The sequence below is a fragment of the Zosterops lateralis genome (genome assembly GCF_965231275.1).
Source record: "Zosterops lateralis genome assembly, chromosome: W".
NCBI classification, from domain to species: domain Eukaryota; kingdom Metazoa; phylum Chordata; class Aves; order Passeriformes; family Zosteropidae; genus Zosterops; species Zosterops lateralis.
This window is the reverse complement of record NC_139801.1, coordinates 16,996,739-17,015,226: the sequence shown is the minus strand read 5'-3', so window position 1 is coordinate 17,015,226 and position 18,488 is coordinate 16,996,739. Positions and strand designations below refer to the sequence as shown.

Below are 18,488 nucleotides of genomic sequence, written 5' to 3'. Positions count from 1 at the left end.
AGGCACAGATGCTTCTGCTGCCTGCTGAGTGATTCCAAGCTCTTTAGTGAAATCAGCTCTTCGAGGCGACGCTGAAGGAAAAGATGGAGCTTTCGTATGGAGTTCCACAGGAGGCTTTATTCAGCTTCTTCTTCAGAGGAGTCCAGTGACAAAGTGCCAGAGAGCCAGGGAAAGCAGAGGATTATATAGGGAAGGTGCAGGACAGGGTAGAACATCTGAGCCAATCTGGTGGAGGACTGAGAAATGAACCAATCAGGGAAAGGATCGAAAACAGACCAATCGGCTGGGATAAAAAGGAGGAAGTAGGGAAAGAACAAATGAGGTATAACTGATTAACACATTTCCTCACCATAACAGAGAGAGTTGTCTGCCAGGGTTTCTCCCTTAGGAGGTTGTGTTTATATACTGTCTGGAGCATGTTTATATACTGTCAGGCTTGACTGCTCTCTCTCCAGGGGAACGTGTTTATATTATTGTTTATCTTCTCTCTAGGGGAGTGTGTTTATATTAACATTGTCTGGCTTAACAGCCTCCACATGTCTCTACACCTGCACCTACAGTAGGTAACATTTAATTCAGGTTGCTAATGATAATTCCTTGGTAATGTGTTTCTTCCAAATTTGGAGTTTTTTTAATAATGAAAATTCAGTGATGATTGTCAGGAAAAAAGCACAAACCAATAAAATGTATTTCTTTTTTACCTCAGGTAGCTTTTTAAGGTATACCACCAAGATATTTCCTCAGCAGTCAAAAGGAAAGAGATTTCAGTTGGAATTTGTGAGCTAATGTCCTGAGCAGCTTTGAGGAAGCTGCAGCCCAGTGTGTTCCCTCCTGTGTCACCTGTGTGACACTGATTGATGCTTCTCCAGGTTTAATTGAGGTAGAACATTACATGCTCCTGTTTCTGAGCAAGTTTTGCTGCTTTGTTCTCTAACACTGTTGTGGGTAATTAGGCCAGGTTCACTTCTCTTTGACAGCACTGAAATGAATAATTTTTGTCAGAGTAGACAATCACTCTAATACTTCCTATCTAATATCACTGCCAACTCCAAATTGCGTCTTAATGAGAGAGTTCCAGGAATATTAGAGAAAAAAGAGGTAGATGTTCAATGATCTAGTGTCTGCTTCTGACCCTGGAAAACCTTATTCATTTAAAGAACTATTACTCATGAGAATTACTGTGCAAGCTTCCAGGAGGCTGAACACAGGATGGTTGTCCAAGCAGGAACAGACTCTTAAACAGAGAAGTATTAAATATGTTAAATCTCTCCTACAGCCTGTAAGAAATAAAATGTAAGTTCCTGAATTCAGTTGATTGTTGTTACTGTAAAGTGCTTTCTCAATTAAATACTATTTACCTTGTCTATTGTAAGGCCACCTCTGTTAAATACCGTTTACCTCAGACCTATTGTTATTGTAACTGCAAATGCCTTTCCTAAATGTTTTCTCTGTTAAATGCTACTTACCTCGGACCCCTTTCTTTGAAACTGTATCCTTCCCATCGAGTATCGCCCCTGCTGCTCCCCACATGGCAACTGATGACACCACTCGGCATGCAGATGAGGAGAACTCCCATGGGCCTTAGCACCCAGCGGAAGTGGAATTGATATCTAAAAACTCCTAGAGCAAGCCAGCCATTGCCCAGACCGGACTCCAAACTACATCAGTGAGCAGGGAAAACATCAAGCTACCTGCTGGGGCTCCGTGTCTTGTCACCATGGGTTACAACACTCTCTCCGCATGACTACACCAGACTTCAAATGAGCCAATGTCTTCTCAGGGACTCGCGCGAGGACGGAAGCCCCAACTCTGCCATGTGGCAAAGCGGAACACCTCCTCCCCTGTGTCGTCCATCAGGAGCAGTGGCGGTGTGTGCAATCCCTCGGGCCCCCACCTAGAGCTGACCTTAATAAAGGCATTAAAAAGGAGTAGATCTCCTTGCCCATTCTTTTCACAGCCCTTCCAAGATTTGGTTTAAAACCATAGATAAAAACACTTCTGTGAACCGGTGATACTGAGAATTGTTAGATTCAGAAAATCTCATCTTTTCCCATCTCCTGGATAAAAAGGTCCTTCCTGCAGACCTCTCCTATTACACACATGGAGTCTGTCACTGCTGTGGTGTCACCAGCTTGGTTTCAAAGCTTTCACAGCCAGGATTCAGCAATCTTTATCACTACAAATTCAGACTCCTGAGACATCAGCAAGAATAATTAGTTACTGGCTTTGCTCAAGTGTCTTCTGCCACACTCTTTGCAGTTCATTTGCCACAAGCACTCCTGTGTTATTACCGTATCCACAACTCCTTCAGGCATTTAACCTGAGAAGAACTGCCAGTTCAGATGCATCACTCCTCTGGCAGGTTTTGTCTGAGATGCCTCAGCAGAAAATATCATTAAATATAGATCCTAGTGGGTGAGAGGCTGGACACGGCCCAGCTCACAGCCCCCCAAGTCCTGGGCTCATCCCCAGTGTGGGCAGCAGGAAGGGGGGGATTCTGCCCTGCAGAGCTGCCTCCAGCCCTGGGATGCAGAAGGATATGGAACTGCTGGAGCCAGTCCAGAGGAGGCCACAAATGATTATAGGGGATGGGGCAGCTCTGCTCTGGAGAAAAGCTGGGAGAGCTGGGGGTGTCCACTGTGGAGAAGCTTTGGGGTGACTTAATTGTGGCCTTCCAGTACCTGAAGGAGCTGATGAGAAAGATGAAGACACTATTTATTTACAAGGGACTGGAGAGACAGGACAACTGGGGAATGGATTCAAACTGAAGGAGAGGAGAGATATACAAAGGAGGGGAGATGAAGATGGTGAAATGCCTTGAGGAGCAGCTGAGGGTACTTGGTCTGTTCAGCTGGAGGAGACTGAGGGGAAACAGCACAGTTACAACTCCCTCATGAGGGAAAGTGGAGGGTCAGGTGCTGATCTCTGTGATGACAGGGACAGGACAAAGGGAATGGCTGGAGATGTGTCAGGGTCAGGCTGGAGATCAGGAAAAGGTTCTTCCCCAAGAGGGTGTCGGTCACTGCCCAGGCTCCCCAGGGAATGGGCACAGCCCCAAGGCTGCCAGAGCTCCAGGAGGGCTTGGACAATGCTCCCAGGGACGCACAGGGTGGGATTGATGGAGTGTCTGTGCAGGGCCAGGAGCCAGACTGATGATCTTTGTGGATCCCTTCCAACTCAGGATATTCTGTGATTTAGATTGGATATTAGGAGGAAAATCTTCCCTGTGAGGGCGGTGAGGCCCTGGAATAGATTTCGAAGAGAAGCTGTGGCTCCACCATCCCTGGAAGTGTCCAAGGCAAGGCTAGCCGGCATTTGGAGTACCCCAATCTATGAATGTGTTCCTGCCCATAGCAGGGGAGGGCCGGGATGAGGTTCCCAGTCCCTCCCAGCCCAAAGCCGCAGGCGCGGCCCCACCCCGGCTCGTCACGCCGCCATGTCCAACATGGAGAGTATCCTCGGGCGGGACCGCGGGTGGAAGTCGCCGGGGCCGGACCGGAGAAGGTGGCGGTGGCGAGCGAGGTCTCCCCGCCGGGAGGAGCCCCCAGGGCGCGGGGGAACGAGGAGGCGAATCCCCCCTCATGGCGGTGGTCGCGGGGCCCGCGGGGCAGCAGCAGGAGCAGGGGGAGGGCTGGGTGTGACACTGGCAGGGGCTGAGATCTCTCAGCTTCGGAAGTCTCTTCTAAAGACGAGAAAACCGAGAAGGGATCTCATATTTCGTACCAATATCTCCAGGGAGCGTCAGAGGATGGTGCCAGGCTCTGTTCAGTGGTGCCCAGCACCAGGATGAGAAGCAGTGGCTATAAACTAAAAACCAAGGAATTCCACCTCAACACGAGGAAGAACTATTTTCCGTGGAGGGGACAGAGCACTGGAACAGCTGCCATGGGAGGTGTGGAGTCTTTGTCTGGAGACATCCCAAACCCACCTGGACACGTTCCTGTGTCACCTGCTCCAGGTGACCCTGCCAGGGCAGAGGAGTTGGACTGAGTGATCTCCAGAAGTCCCTTCTAACCTCAGTTATTCTGTGATTCTGTGGTTTCACCACCCTGGAGGTACAAGGATGTGAGTGGGAAGTTCGGTGTCTCTGCCCAAGGTGTGATCAGGCAGCCTTAGTTGAGAATGAGGAGGGGGAGGCAGGGCTGTGGTGGGTGGAGGGACAGCCCAGTTCCTGAGGCAGAAAACACAATTTCTACTAAAAATAGTGCAAATTGTACAGCAGGGACAGCATACCTATGTATAGACTGGAGTGATGTCAGCAGGGCCGTCCCCCAAACAGCTACCGCGTCATCTGTGCTTCCTGCTCTTGGAAAGAATTTACACACAGAGCCCTGCGTGGGCTGACTGAAACTTTCATGCTGTATAAAACCATCTTAACGCATAGGGGCAGAAAACTCTTACAGATTCCAGAGGTCTCAGTGTGGATTCCAACAGTCTCAGTGTGGTTGGAATGTGCCAGCAGTGCTGGCATTGCCGGTTGTCCTGGTAGGGACTGACAGGATTGCTGGAGCAGCTGACTGTGAGTCACAAACTGAGGTGGAAGTTTGGTTCCACTCGGGTTATGGCAAACTCGGGTTTGTTCTCGAGTGTTGAGAAAGACGCTTGAAGGGAGGAGCAGGAATGTACTCCTCAGGGATGGGTGAGCTGGTTTAATGTCAGGTAAATTCCCCAGCTGAGTAACTGAGGAAGTTATTTCAAAATAAACTGCTCTGGTACTGGTACCTACATTAATAGATATTCTAAATGCAAAGTCAGGCACGTTACCTGTTTTTAGCCTGCCTGTGATGTTTATAGGATAACAAAAACATTCCTAATGTCTCCAGGTTGCTGTCAGAGTAAGAGGAATGGCTGGACTTTAAAGCAAAAAACAGCTCTGGAATAATTTATGTGCTTGAAATATTGAAGAAACCTCAATACTTGTAATGTTTAGCTTTGTGCTTCCACTTAATTGTCAATCATCTTAGTACCTGCTGCATCTTCCTCTTGGGATATCACAGGTGGCAGGAAAGAAACCTACAAAGCTTTTTACTTACATATTGTTTGAGAAAGGCTGATATTATTTGGAAGCTTTCTTCAACAGTATTTTAAGAGAATGTTTTTGATTGTTATTTTTACAGCACACACTATTCTCTGTCAGTAATAGTTTAGTGCAGTCATTTCAAATCACTCTGAAGGCTTGTCTTACTGTTTTCTTAGAGCTTTCAGTTTAAGCAATTGAACTTTTGTTTTTAAAGTTTCTCTTCCTGACTGAAGTACTCACTTCCCAAAAGTCAGATGACTGAGCTGTCGGGGAGCCTGGGATCACTCACATGACCCAGGGCTGGGAAGGAGCTGGATGAGAAATTTAAATCCAAGATCCTGCTGGATTGTAGTTGGCCATGGCCAGCTGAGCCAGTTTGCTGTTACACTGTTCATTTGTTGTGTTCCTCAGTGACTTTGGGCTTTTTTTTTTTTGGATGAGGAGATTCCAGGCAAGTCAGGAAACCACATCATTTCACTGAGAGTCACAGGCTTTGAGTGTGGGAGTGAAAGTAACTGGCAGAGAACCACTCTCAGTTCCTCTCAGGGAGTGTTTGGTGGTTGAATTTATCACTCTGAAATAGGTTTGGTCCCTTAACTTGCACTGCAGAACACCTCTTTAATTTGAAGTTTGCTGCAAAGGAGCTCAACAGGAACTCCAAAAAATGTGACAAAGAAGAAAAGGCTGAGAAAGCTAAAATTAAGAAGGTAACTGAACCAAGCTTTTTAGATCTGTTGCTTGCCTGTTAGAGCAGGAAGACATCTGGTGTTTTGTCATTTCCCTGGTGTGCATGCTAATAGTCATGTGGTCAATGTTTGTGATTTAAAAAATGTGACTATAAATCTTCCTGTGCTTATTAATAAACATGAGGATAAATCCTTGTGCATCCTCATGAACAGTTTCTGGCATTTGCTTCCCTAGAGAATTGTCTTGTATGTGCTTTGGTAGAGACTGTTGTTCTCAGAGTTAAAACCACTTCATGTTCATCAGCTTGTATTAAAAGGTCTTGTGGAGAGGAACTTCAAAACAGCTTTTGAGTCCTTGAAGTAGTGAAGAGAGAGACTGAGTTGATTTGGTGTATTTTTGCCCATGAGATACAGCTGTACCACCTGTGCCTGTGTTTTTGTCTTGAGGCTGAAAATGTTTTCAGGAACAGAAATTATGTATCTGTAGCTCTGCAAAACTGCCTATTTTGAAGTGCATTCTTTCCAATGCCTTTCTTGGAAAGAAGTTAGGAGTTCTCATCTTGAAGATGTTTGGGATCTACTGTGGGAGGAGAGAGGGATTTGTTTTCTTTTTTAATAGAAAAAGAGATAGTGACTAATGAATGCTTCTTTCAAAGCCAAAACAAGCTACACAGAAATCCTATGTACAAGAGCAGGCAGGGGTGAAAGGCCTTTTCTTTTGTCTCTCCCTCTTTGCCAAGGCCATTCAGAAGGGGAACATGGAAGTGGCGCGGATCCATGCAGAGAACGCCATCCGCCAGAAGAACCAGGCCATCAGCTTCTTGCGCATGAGCGCCCGCGTGGATGCCGTGGCAGCCAGAGTCCAGACTGCTGTCACCATGGGCAAGGTGAGGCCCTCCCCATGCTGCAGGGGCAAGGAGGAGACTTCTCATCTTCTCTGGAGTGGTTTCATCCCGGCTGAAACGAGCTGGGAACTTCCACTTTTACTTTTAGAAGTAGCCAAGAATCGAATGCTGGAATTCCTCTGGCAGCTGCTCTTTGGATTATTTCACAAAGATACTTCTCCCCTTCAAAATAAATCATGAGGCATGAGTTGTGATTCCAGAGATCTTTTTAGCTTAAATAGTTTTTTAAGGTGAACTGATTTACTGCTCTCCACCTTGAAAGTTTATTGTGACCTGTGGACCAAGTGTATTCCTTAACAGTGACAGGTCTCAAATCTACAAAAATGAATGCCATATTAAGCTCATTTTTAGTGAATTTTGCCTCAGAATGTGTATTTCAAGTGGCTGAGTTAATTTCTAGAGCTGGGAATGGTAGGAGCTATTTAAAATATGACATTCCAGATGGCAATAGGATGTTCCCTCCTATTTAATACTGTCAAAGCTCTGTGGGCAGAGATAAGAGAGCTGGGTAAGAAATAACCAGATCCCAGAATAATTTGGGTTGGAAGGGACCTTAAAGCCCATCCAATGTCATCCCCTGCCACGGGCAGGGACACCTTCCACTATCCCAGGTTGCTCCAAGCCCTGTCCAACCTGGCCTTGGACACTTCCAAGGATCCAGGGGCAGCCACAGCTTCTCTAGGAACTTGTGCCAGGGCCTCCCTACCCTCACAGGGAAGGATTTGTTCCTAAACTCCTCATTTTTTCCTTGTAATAATTTCCTTCCCCTTGTTTCAGGTAACAAAGTCAATGGCAGGGGTGGTGAAGTCAATGGATGCCACCTTGAAGAGCATGAACTTGGAAAAGGTAAATAGACTTAATTTTCTTGGAGTTGACATCAAAAGCAGAAAGGACAACAGGCACAAGTTTTAGAAAGGGAATTTCAATCAAGAGTTTTCCAGTTGAGATGTATTATTTCTGTTATCTGAAGATAAGTGATTTGATTCATATTTTTTATAGATATCTGCACTAATGGACAAATTTGAGCATCAGTTTGAGACACTGGATGTTCAGACACAACAGATGGAAGACACAATGAGCAACACTACAACATTAATAATGCCACAAGTAAGAATAATAGAATATATTTTAGCAAGGTGATCTTAAATTATGTGTCTAAACTGTTCATTAACAGCACTTGAAACACTCAGGTATATTTGGGGATTTTAACAGATAAGTTGAATTCTGTAGAAGCATTATTTACAAACCAGAGTTCAATTAATGTCATTTTAACTGCTGAGCACCTCTGCTCCTTATTTTTGAGTTCATACCTTTTAGTGGTTAAGCACAAAGCTATTCTGCCAAAGGCATTTACCTTTAAATCAGTTTTGCTAAAATAATTCCTTTTCTCTGAAAATCTGACAAGAGGTTGTCAGAAGCTCCAAATGCAGCAATCCATTTTGTTTTCCTTTAGAACCAAGTGGACATGCTCCTGCAGGAAATGGCAGATGAAGCAGGGTAGGTGAAATTTCTGTTTCTTGAATAAATTTTGGTTCCCACAACCCTTCCTGATTATATCTAAGGTCAAATACCCTTTCTTTATAAGTCTGTCTCTTGGAAGCAGAGAAAAACCACAATTTTCCTTTTACCTCTGGACATACCTGACTTGTCCTGGTAGTGAGTCAAAATTACTCACCAGCTTGTGTAACTCTGGAGTGTTCAGGGGGTGCTGTCTTATTGTTCCTCTGCTGTCAATTGTGGTGCTTCCCCCTTGATCCACCTGTGCCTGACTTGGTGTTTGCTCTCTTTTCTCCTGTTAGCCTTGATCTGAACATGGAACTACCTCAAGGACAGACAAGTTCCATTGGTACAAGCGTGGCCTCAGCAGAACAGGTAAATGTTGGATTTCAGTGAGGTCAATGTTTTCTGGGGAAATGGAATGTGAGAATTAATGCTTCACTCAGTCAAAACAAAATGCTAAATTGCTAAATTCTATTTCAGCTGTCCCAAGGAAACTGTGTGGTTAAAAGTCTTGCTATCAAAGTAATTTTAACCATACATTTGTTGAATGTTAAAGGGAAGGGACCTTAAAACTCATCCAGTGCCATGGGCAGGGACACCTTCCACTAGCCCAGGCTGCTCCAAGCTCTGTCCAACCTGGCCTTGGACGTTCCCAAGGATGGGGCAGCCACAGCTTCTCTGGAAACCTGTGCCAGGGCCTCCCCACCCTCACAGGGAAGGATTTCAACCCCCTTGTCCTATCAAATATTCCATGTTCTTTGAAAAATCCCGCGAAACCCTAACCCTTTCTCTGCTTAACTCTGTGTTCTGAAACTCCTCCCTCACAGCCATGCTTGAGGTCTTAAGCAAATCTTGTTAAGCCATGAGAGAATTTCATAGCAGCTGGACATCAGATGGCAAAAGCTCCTTTTCCTGTTGCTGATGGTTGGTTTTCCCTTTTTGTTTTCCAACTGTGCAGGATGAGCTGTCACAGAGACTGGCCCGCCTACGTGATCAAGTCTAAGTAAACAGAGCTACAGTTCTTTGGAGCTGCTTCCAAATTCCCTGTCTGGAACTAACCCTGCACTACACTCAAGATGTAAAACAGTCCAGCTTAGGTATTTGAATATTTGTATTATAGGGTACTTCACTCCCAGCTTGCTACTCTTTTTAAAATACATTAAGTGACCCAAAAATATCAGCTCTAATGTAATTTTCTGTACATTTGGAAGTTTATCTATTTTTTGCAAGCTTTTTTTCACAAATTCTAGTTGATGTTCTAAGTCTGCTACTAATGGTGGTACATTCTAGTTCCAAGCAAAGAAGAGTGTCAGTGAGATATATTTTAAATTATGAATTTTTTTAAATTGTGAGAACCGTTTATGGTTGGAGAACTGATGTATCAGTTTAGATGATTGTTGTAGATCATTTTCCTACAGAGCCAAACTCCTGGAACACGCAGGGATGGACAGCATGGACCTCCTGGAAAATGCACTTGTTGAAACAAATAAGTGGACTTTGAGTTTTTTAGTCTTTAAAAATTAGGATAAATGTGCTGAAATTAGCAGTTTAGTTCAAAAATGAGTTACCAAAAGCTGATTTCATATAACTGGGGACTTGTATGGTGGCATCACTTTAGCACAGGAGGAATAAAATATATTTTTGGACTCTTTGCCAGATCTGTTGCTCTCTGCAGATAAAATCCCATTGTTTGTAATATTCTGGTTGTAGGGAGTAGCTAATTTTAGCAATCCCTTTATATTTCTGCATAGTAAGAGTCTGGTTGCTCTCAGTAGCTTCAAACTCTTGTTGCAATTGTAAAGTAAGAAATGGTGGTAGAAATTTGTAGCTGAGACCACTTCTGATGTGTTGTGATAAACAGTGATGTTCAAATTCTCTTCCTAATTTTTTTGGGCTCATTTTTATGTTTTGTCTTTGTAGGGGTGAGGGAAGGTGTGGAGCACCAGGCTTGGAATTGGTTCTTAATTGCATGGTGCTCAGGGCCATGTGGGTTTTCCAGTGTTAAGGAATTGTTTAAGAAAAAGAAAGAACCTCACTTTTTTATTCAAGCAGGATTTCTTCAATGAAAATGTGCAAAAACAATGAAACGTTTTAGAGCAGTTTCAGACATTATTTTGAATGTGTTACCCAACTCACTCCGAGGGTTGAGCAGGATGTTATGTACTGAGGTAATCAAGATTACTGTAAAAATAAAATCAGGAAAATAAGATAGACAAAATAACCTGAAATGTTGTGGGATTCTCTCTCACACTGGCAGCTGAACTAAAACCAGGAGTTTAAAATTAATCTTTTCACTTGTTAAAAATAAACTGGGGTTAAAAATAAATGTAAACACCTTGAGTGTTCCTCCTGTAAACAGGAGAAGTTGGAAGGTGTTTAAAAACCACATACTGACAGCTGTAGTCTGGCTACGATCCCTTCAAATGATTAATAAAACATCCTAGAATGGGACTTTTCCCTGCATTTTCTTCCCTGGCTACTTCTGAACATTGTAACCAATATCATGGTGTATCTATGCAACCCAGTTACCCAGCTGGGGTGGCTGTGTGTGTGCCTTAGCCTTGCTGGACCTCCTTCAGCTTTTTAATATTCAGTTACTTCATATCATCAGAGTGCTGGAAGCTTCCTGCTGTGGAATCTCTCCACACTGGAGTTTACTTGGAGCTGTCCATGAAATACTGAGGATTCAGTGTCTGATAGCAGACAGCTCCAGCTACTGTGTCTGGCTTCTTTTAATGTTAAAAATGATGCTGCTGTTCAACTGGTTTGGGCCATTCTGGAATTAGTTGAGGGTCAGACAGCAATTCTGAGCTCCCACATGGTTGATTTTCCCAGTCTGTTGCCTTGCTGTGAGCCTTGGAGGGATTTAAAAATAGACTGGTGTAGAGAATAAATTGTTAGAAAGTTGATACAAAGTTCCAATGTTATAAGTTAATGAGGATAATGAGTTGTTGGTTGAATGAGTTGTTGTGTAAATTACTGTTGGGCATGGCCCCCGCTGCTCCAGTCTCCTCCAAGATAGTGAACCACCCGAAACCATGAGGAGGAGGATGACATCACCTAGTATGCGAATGTCAGATTCCCATGGGATGTAGGGGAGAGGGAATTCGCCTAGTGGAGACCCCTAAAAGCAACGAGCCATGTCCCCCCCTGCAGGTAAAGAGCTGAAGTAACACTTCTAACCAGAAGGGACATCAGATGACATCAAGGCTCTAGTCAGCATCCCTTGCCTTGCCTTCGTCACCCTAACCAAAGTGAGTCAGGAGTGGCATGGAGACCCTGAACCTGAAACCAGCAGGCATCTTCTTGGGGACTCCCATGAGGAAGGAAGGCCCAGATCTGCCGGATGACAGAGCTGACATCCTCCTCCTCCACGCCATATCGGGAGCAGCAGTGGTGTGCGTACACCTTATGGGCCCCCTTTCCCAGACTGTTTCCAATAAAGCTGAAATCACTAAGGAGCTGGTCTCCTAGCATTCATAACACTGGGACTGAGATTGCTGCATCAGAAAGGTTAAATAAGCTTCATGATTTTATTGATTGTTGTGGAGTTTTGATCTTATCCCAGCCTGGTGAACTGCAGAGCCAGCACATCTTGAAAGGAATTAACAAATACAAAGGTTTGACCGACATAATTAAGGTTATGTCTGGGGGACTGTGATGCAAAGAGGCTTATGAAGAAATAAGTGTTTGAGACAGAGAATTTTTGCCCTGTTGATTTCACTTCAGGAGTTGCTGTGTATTTCAGCCATGCCAGGGGTTGGGGCTGGCAGCTCCTGTGTACAGAACTCCTGCCCTCTCCTGGGGAAATGCTTTCACTCGTGGCTGGGAGCTGCATCCAGGAAGGTTGAAGTTATATTTTAAGTATATACATTTTTCTCATGACATTTGGAAATGCTTCAAGCTGAAAGTTACTCTTAGCAATATTTGAGTTTCATCCTTCCTCCCTTCAGGCTCCTCAAAACATTTCCCTGAGCAGCTCTGGCTCCTCACTCCAACCTTGTTTTGTCTCTGTAAGTTGACTGTTTGTAAAGTTCATTTCACGTTAAATCACTTGTTTGTGCTTTTCTGGAACCTTATTGCCAGCTAAAAATTCAATATTTCTGCTGATGAGCAGACACATCTAAAGTGAAACATTGCTTGAAATGTTGCTGGATGGTTTTGCTCAACATTTTTATTCTGTTACTAAAAGTGCTGGTTTGTGGTAGCTTTGTCTTCATTAGAATTCCAAAACAAAGCCATGCAAAGCTTCAGATGAAAGGAGAGGGAAGCAAAACAAGAACAAGAACTTTAATGTCATGATTGCAATGGGATAAAACTTAACAAGTTGCCTTTCTGGAGATCCTCAGAGCCAAAAAATAGTGAACTTTTGTTAAACATAATCAGCAGTTGTGTATAGACATAAATTCTGAAGCTGGTGCCGTGTATAGAGAAGAGAATAATTTTTGTAGCTCTGGTTGAGTTCACTTTGAAAACCGCTTTACTTGTATGGGATAGTTTGTAAATGTAACTGCAGGTAGTAAATAAAATTGTATAGACAACTCCAGGTTGTGTGGCTGCTACAGGTCTCTGTACATGGATGGACAAGCAAGGTCTTTCCTGTGGGAAGACATCCAGAAAATTCAATCTTTATGGGGAGAAAACAAGAAGAAAATTGAAGCCAAGGATACCGATAATAATAATAGAGGGTTGGACTGAGACAACACAGGTCCTACCACTATGGTTAATCCTACAAAGTCCGTTTATTTCATCTAAAATGGCAGGTTATATACTCTTCTAGATAGTTTATAAATTCAGACACATTTCCATTGCCACACAGCACAGAAAGAATGTAAATAGATATTGTTTCACTTGTTTCTTAAGGTGGCTAAAAGATTCACACTAATAACTATACCTATTAACACCTGGAAAACCCACTATCTCCCATTAACACCTTAACATCTAATTTTTGTTGTGCCACACCTTACTGAGAATTTTCTCCTGCGTCACAGGCCTAAGGCCTCAGGTTAGGCCTCAGTCAGGGTAGTTCAATATCTATATATAAATCATATTTTCTTTCCCTAAGGAATTTTGCAACAGAAAATAAAGTGGGTGCTACTGAGAGAGATTTGGGACAATTGAGGAGTAATTAATATTAAGTATAACAACATAAACTCTAATTTTTGGGGTTTTTAAAAATGTTTAGTCTGAGAGAGCCCCGTGCTTAAACATCTCTGAGGATTTTCTGTCCTTACACACAGAACAAGGGACCACTGGAAAACTGGAAAGGAGGTAGTGTGGGTTTCAGTTTGGGGTTGGGTTTGACTTTCCCAGACCTAAAAATCTTCAATTTTAATATTTCTATTCAGTCGTTCAAGAACCAGCAAAGGGCACCTCAGGCTTTGCTTTCATGGATCCTACAGAAATGAATGGTTGGAGCAGTTAAAGGAAAGCTGGTTGGTTCAGGGAACGGTCTCTCCTGTGGAACCTTTGAGCAGCATCCATTCGCTGTAGGATGCACCTGTGCTGGGGTTTTGATCCCAAAATCCAGCTCGGCAGCACATCCACAGTGCCATCAGCTGAATGGGGTCAGTCTACACTAAATACTCTTCAAAATTGTCCTTTGCTGCCTTTGGGAGTAATTTAGGTCTTCGAGATCTGTTAGGAGTGTGATAATGAGTAACCTTGTGCTTAAAACTTGGGTTTAAATTTCATTTTTAATTAAATCTTGGGGTTTTTTGCTGTTGTCATTCTGCTTTTGACCTGTGGTAATTCTTCTGTTTTATACATAAGGAAACACTCTGTATGCACTGATGGAAATGGATTTTAGTGGTAAATTTTAATTTTTTTATCAGCGCTTTGATGAGCTTTGGTTTGATGAAAGATTGACTTTAATTTCAGGATTCTCTTTGCAGTTCTGCCTTCACCTCTTGCTCGGGCTGCTTTAAACTCATGACAGCACTTGGCTCCCAACTTTCTTGTTTCAAAGAGTATTTTTCCAGCGGAACCCCGAGTGGGGTCAGTGGCCTTGCTTGTTTCGGAAGCAGCTCCCTTCATTACCATTCTGTGAGGGAAAGGCCCAATGTGAACAATCTGTAAATAATTTCGTGTGCCAGTGGAGCTGCTTTCACTGGGAGAAGATGCACTGAGAGTCTCCCAGACTCCTGCTTCCCTTTGCTGCTCTTTATTAAGGAACTCAGCCTGGATGAGCTGCATGACGTGGTCCAAAAGGGAAAATCAAAGGGGCTGCAGGATCCAGGTTTTGGGAAAGCTTTCCAGGGTCTTCCAACGGTGCCAGTCGCTGTGAGGAGCTGCCAGACCCAGACTCAGCACAGAGGCTGCTCACAGCCCTTACCTAAATAAGGGGGATTTCAGAGAATAAAATATTTCATATTACATATTTCTAATCTAAATATGCATATTTAATAATCCAAATAATCTAGTGAGTTATATAAGTATGCTAATTATACAGAATAATAAAACAAAATATAAATAATAAAAATATAAAAACAATCTAAATAAAATCTAAATGTCTAAAAACAAAGATGTTTTACAGTCACGCCTGTGTGTATTGCTTAGGATATTCTAAATTTCCTGAGTGAAACAATCTTTTTGCAAAAGTCTAAAGCAATGAACATTACATAATGTGTGTATCTGACAAGATAATAATCAGGTTAATTTAATTTCCCTGCTATCTGATTCATAATTCTTTATCACAATCAATTTCTGTCAAAATGAGCTGTCAGGGATAGGAAAACATTTGAAAACTTCCTTTAAAGACACTCAGTATTTTTTATTAAATCTTTTATGATTCCTTTATTTTTTCAAAGATTAGATAAACATAACTCTGGAGTCTCTACAGGAGATATTTCCTTTTATTCTTATCACAATCAGGGTTTTGTTTCTCGTGCTGCAAAATGAGTCATTACTGGAACCATTAAGCTGGATTTCTGTTGCTGGTGGTTTTTCAGTTCCAGGTTCCATCTGAAGTCCCAATATTTGCCTGGAAATCCATCAGAGAAGCTGGCGGGTCTGTTCAGAGTGTTGTAAATTAGTTCAAGTCTCCATGAGCCTCCTGTGACTAATTGATCTGACCTGGAAGTGAATAAAGTCCATAACAGTAAGATCAACTTTTCCTCTGGTAATTTGACAAATAGAGCTATTTTTTAAAGTCCCGTGTAGGCTCCATTCCCCATTTGTTCTGTTGTGATGGGCATAGTTTCCATGTTGGAGTGATAATGATTTTCCAGATTTCTGCTGATTTGTGGAGTAGGTGCCTTTATTTATTAATGCCAGAAGAAGGGAGAGATTCAACAGCACCAACAAAAAGAGAATTCCTGGCAGCAGCTGTATATCAAAGCTGTTCCTTATCCAGTTACCTCACCGTAAGTATTTGACCACTGCTTAAAATCTTCATATTTCCATGTAAAATGAAAAATTACAACATTTTTTGCAGAGTAGTTTTATGTATAAAGAGAGTAGAAGTAATAATTTATTAGTGGTAATTATTACATTTAACAATAGCACTGCTTTTCCATTCAAATATTTTAGAAATACAAAGATTAATACTCACCAAACCCTGAGTTGTCTGGTGTGTGGTGAGTTTAAAGCAGCAAATATGGGATATCCCAGGTTCTCTTCCAAATTTAATGCTTTAGCTGAAGTTTTACAGTATTTTTTTTAGCCTGTGGTTGGAGTAATAAATAAACCAAATATTCCCAAGCTCTTCATTAAGGTTTATGGGGATGTTTTGGAAATCTGGCTGTTTTCTCAGGATGCTCTTTACCATACAGGTTTTCCTCCTCCTACACTGTAGAGATGTGCAGGAAGGATGGTGGTTTGCGAAGTCGCTCCAGCTCTTATTTCCTTCAGCCACAGGGAAATCAGGAAATCTCACTGTTGTGATAAATTTCGGGTAAAAATTTGTGTATAAAATAATAACCTGATGTGTAATGGGAATAATGTTAATAAAAATCGTGAAATCCAGTATAGGGCTAATCGTTTCCCCCCTAGCCTACCAGTCTCAGTTGCAAAGACAGGATGAACATCATCAAGCTAGACAAAGACACTGGCCAACCTCGATAAGAATCACTTCCTTGCCAATGCAAGGAAGAAATTCCTTCGTGACGACGATGCCAATCTCATCAACTCTCTGGCGATCTCATCAGCTCTCCGGCGCAACAAGCAAAATGAAATCAGCATAAGACTAACACATGAAATTGACATAAGAAAGAGTTTTTCCCGGAATGAGACAATGAGACCTGACGAGATCCGGGAAGGCCATTGAAAAGAAATTCGGACTATTCAGCCCATCCTGGACACCTGGACTGCCTAAGGGCAGAAAAACCCTATAAAATGCTGGACTGAAAGCTGCATCGGCGTGGATTTGGGAGTCTTGTACCCCGGTGCGGACCCCTATCCACCCAGCGCGGCGCTGATATTCTCCTAATTTGTGGCTTTCTCATTTTTCTTGTGCTCGATACTTTGTTATTAATAAATTGTCTTTTATTTATCCGATATTTGCCATTGCATTTATAACAGATTTGGTGCCGTGACTCAGATTCGGAGGAAGCTGCGGGGACCTGCGACCCAGGAGGGTACCCCTGCCGAGTTTGGCGGCCTGGTGAGTGAGGAGACCCCGCGGCTCCACTCGAACCTCCGAACCAAATTTAGGAACGAGAAAGCCACAAATTAGGACAGGGGAGAGAACGGATCCGGGGGCAAAAGAGAGCTCGGGAAGGCAAAGGGCCTTCGGAAAAGCCGCGGCTGATATTGCTCGTAAAACGTCTACGTGCACAAAGACATCCACGCAGGAAAAGGAGCTGTAAGTACTGCTGGTTGAGCGGATGATCAGGCGAGTGTGTGAGACGTGATCTGATCACGAAGCGAGTGTGGACTTCAAGGTCGCATTTCCGTATTCCCGCGAGGGGAACGGTCGGCTGCGAAGGAAGCGATTTCGTGTGAAACTCTCTTACATCGCTCGTCAAAACCGGGACGAGGGAAGTCTCAGGGACCGATCACGGAGTGGGCAAAAGGGGGAAGGGTACGTCCTGTTGAGCTCGGGAATTGGTAAACCCTTTTTGCCAGTGGACCAAGGTAAGGGTCTAAAAGGAATCCGAAAGGATTGAGAACCGATCAGGAACCCCTGGCACAGCTCGCTGGAGGGGTGAGTGATCGAAAAAGCCCCATCCCCTGAAAAAGGAAAAAACACAACGCACAGGCAGAAAAGTCGACTCGCAGGGAAATTTGAAGATTTGGTAAGGAGAATTCGCGAAAACATAGGACAGAGAAAGAGTAAGCCCCAGAAAAAGACCTCAGAAAAGTGCCCCTCTGGTAAGGGAAAGGGAACCATGAAAATCCCTCGAAATAGTCCCTTGGGGTGGATGTTGCAACATTGGGGAGATTGTCCACAAAGAAAAGAGAAATCCAAGGAAAAAATAATTTATTATTGCATGGATGTGTGGGGTGGTGAAGAATTGAGGAACCACCTTACGTGGCCAGTAATGGGAACATTTGAAAGTTGGATATGTAGTGAGTTAAATCGCTATGTGGAAAATAAGAGCCCCTCGGACCCTGAGGAGAAGGAATACGCCCGGCTTTGGTTAAACACCCGAGCGGGCTTGTTTCCGATGAAACAGAAAGGGCGGCCCGGAACCGGGACCGAGCCCTGGGAACCCCTGGACCACCTCCCACCTCCCTACAATGGGTTGAATTCCCCACCCTCTCCGGAGCAAGTGGTGCCCACGGCTCCTTTGGATCCTCCAAGCCAACTCTCGGGGGCACCGGCATCCCAGGTGGGGAGCCATGTCTCTCCTCCATTGTCCCCTCTGGCAGCTTCCTTGCTGCCCTCCCCACTCTTGCCTCTTCCGTCCGGTTTGGGTCCGTCGGCAGCGCCCCCGCCGATAGACGCTATAGCCGCGGGAGCCCCTTCTGAGGTCCTTCCTGCACAAGCTTGGGAGCACTCTCGTTCAGTTTTGCCGCCGCCACCAGGGTTGGTCCGAGCGGAGGAGAGACTCCCTTCTGCCGCACAGGCGGCAATCCCGCCCCCGCAATCTGGGAGGGGGAGACAACCCACTGCTACCAGTTCTCCCCCTGCTAGCAGAACCCAACTGAAAGCAAGGATGGTGGGTGATGAATGGGGAGAGAATGAGAATGAGGGACACAACCTACTTCCACTGAGGGAGGTACCCACGGCCCCTGGGGTAACTGGGTTTGTTAACGTACCCCTCAACACGGGAGATGTAAGGACGTTTAAGAAGGAAATGGGATGATTGTTAGATGATCCTTTTGGGGTGGCAGATAGGTTGGATGAGTTCCTGGGAAGCAGTATTTATACATATGAAGACCTGATGGCAATCCTAAGGTCTCTGTTCAACAACGAGGAAAGGGAAATGATAA

At 43.9% G+C, this 18,488-nt stretch overlaps 1 protein-coding gene across 2 annotated transcripts; it reads left to right on the top strand.

Moving 5' to 3' along the window:
• Positions 1-3,436: 3,436 nt before the first annotated feature.
• On the top strand, positions 3,437-12,920 carry LOC310922136 (charged multivesicular body protein 1b-like; the record flags this gene model as incomplete). Of its 2 annotated transcripts, XR_014592301.1 has the most annotated exons (9): positions 3,437-3,452; positions 5,630-5,727; positions 6,447-6,593; positions 7,389-7,457; positions 7,611-7,718; positions 8,065-8,108; positions 8,411-8,483; positions 9,070-9,208; positions 11,268-12,920. XR_014592301.1 is itself a non-coding variant. In XM_083882534.1 (8 exons), the coding sequence occupies 8 exons, from the start codon at positions 3,437-3,439 to the stop codon at positions 9,112-9,114; spliced, it is 600 nt and encodes a 199-aa protein (XP_083738660.1). In that variant the 3' UTR covers positions 9,115-12,920. The 2 variants fall into 2 exon arrangements, 1 of the variants encoding a protein (XP_083738660.1); XM_083882534.1 differs by having other exon boundaries at positions 9,070-12,920.
• Between the last annotated feature and the right edge of the window lie 5,568 nt (positions 12,921-18,488).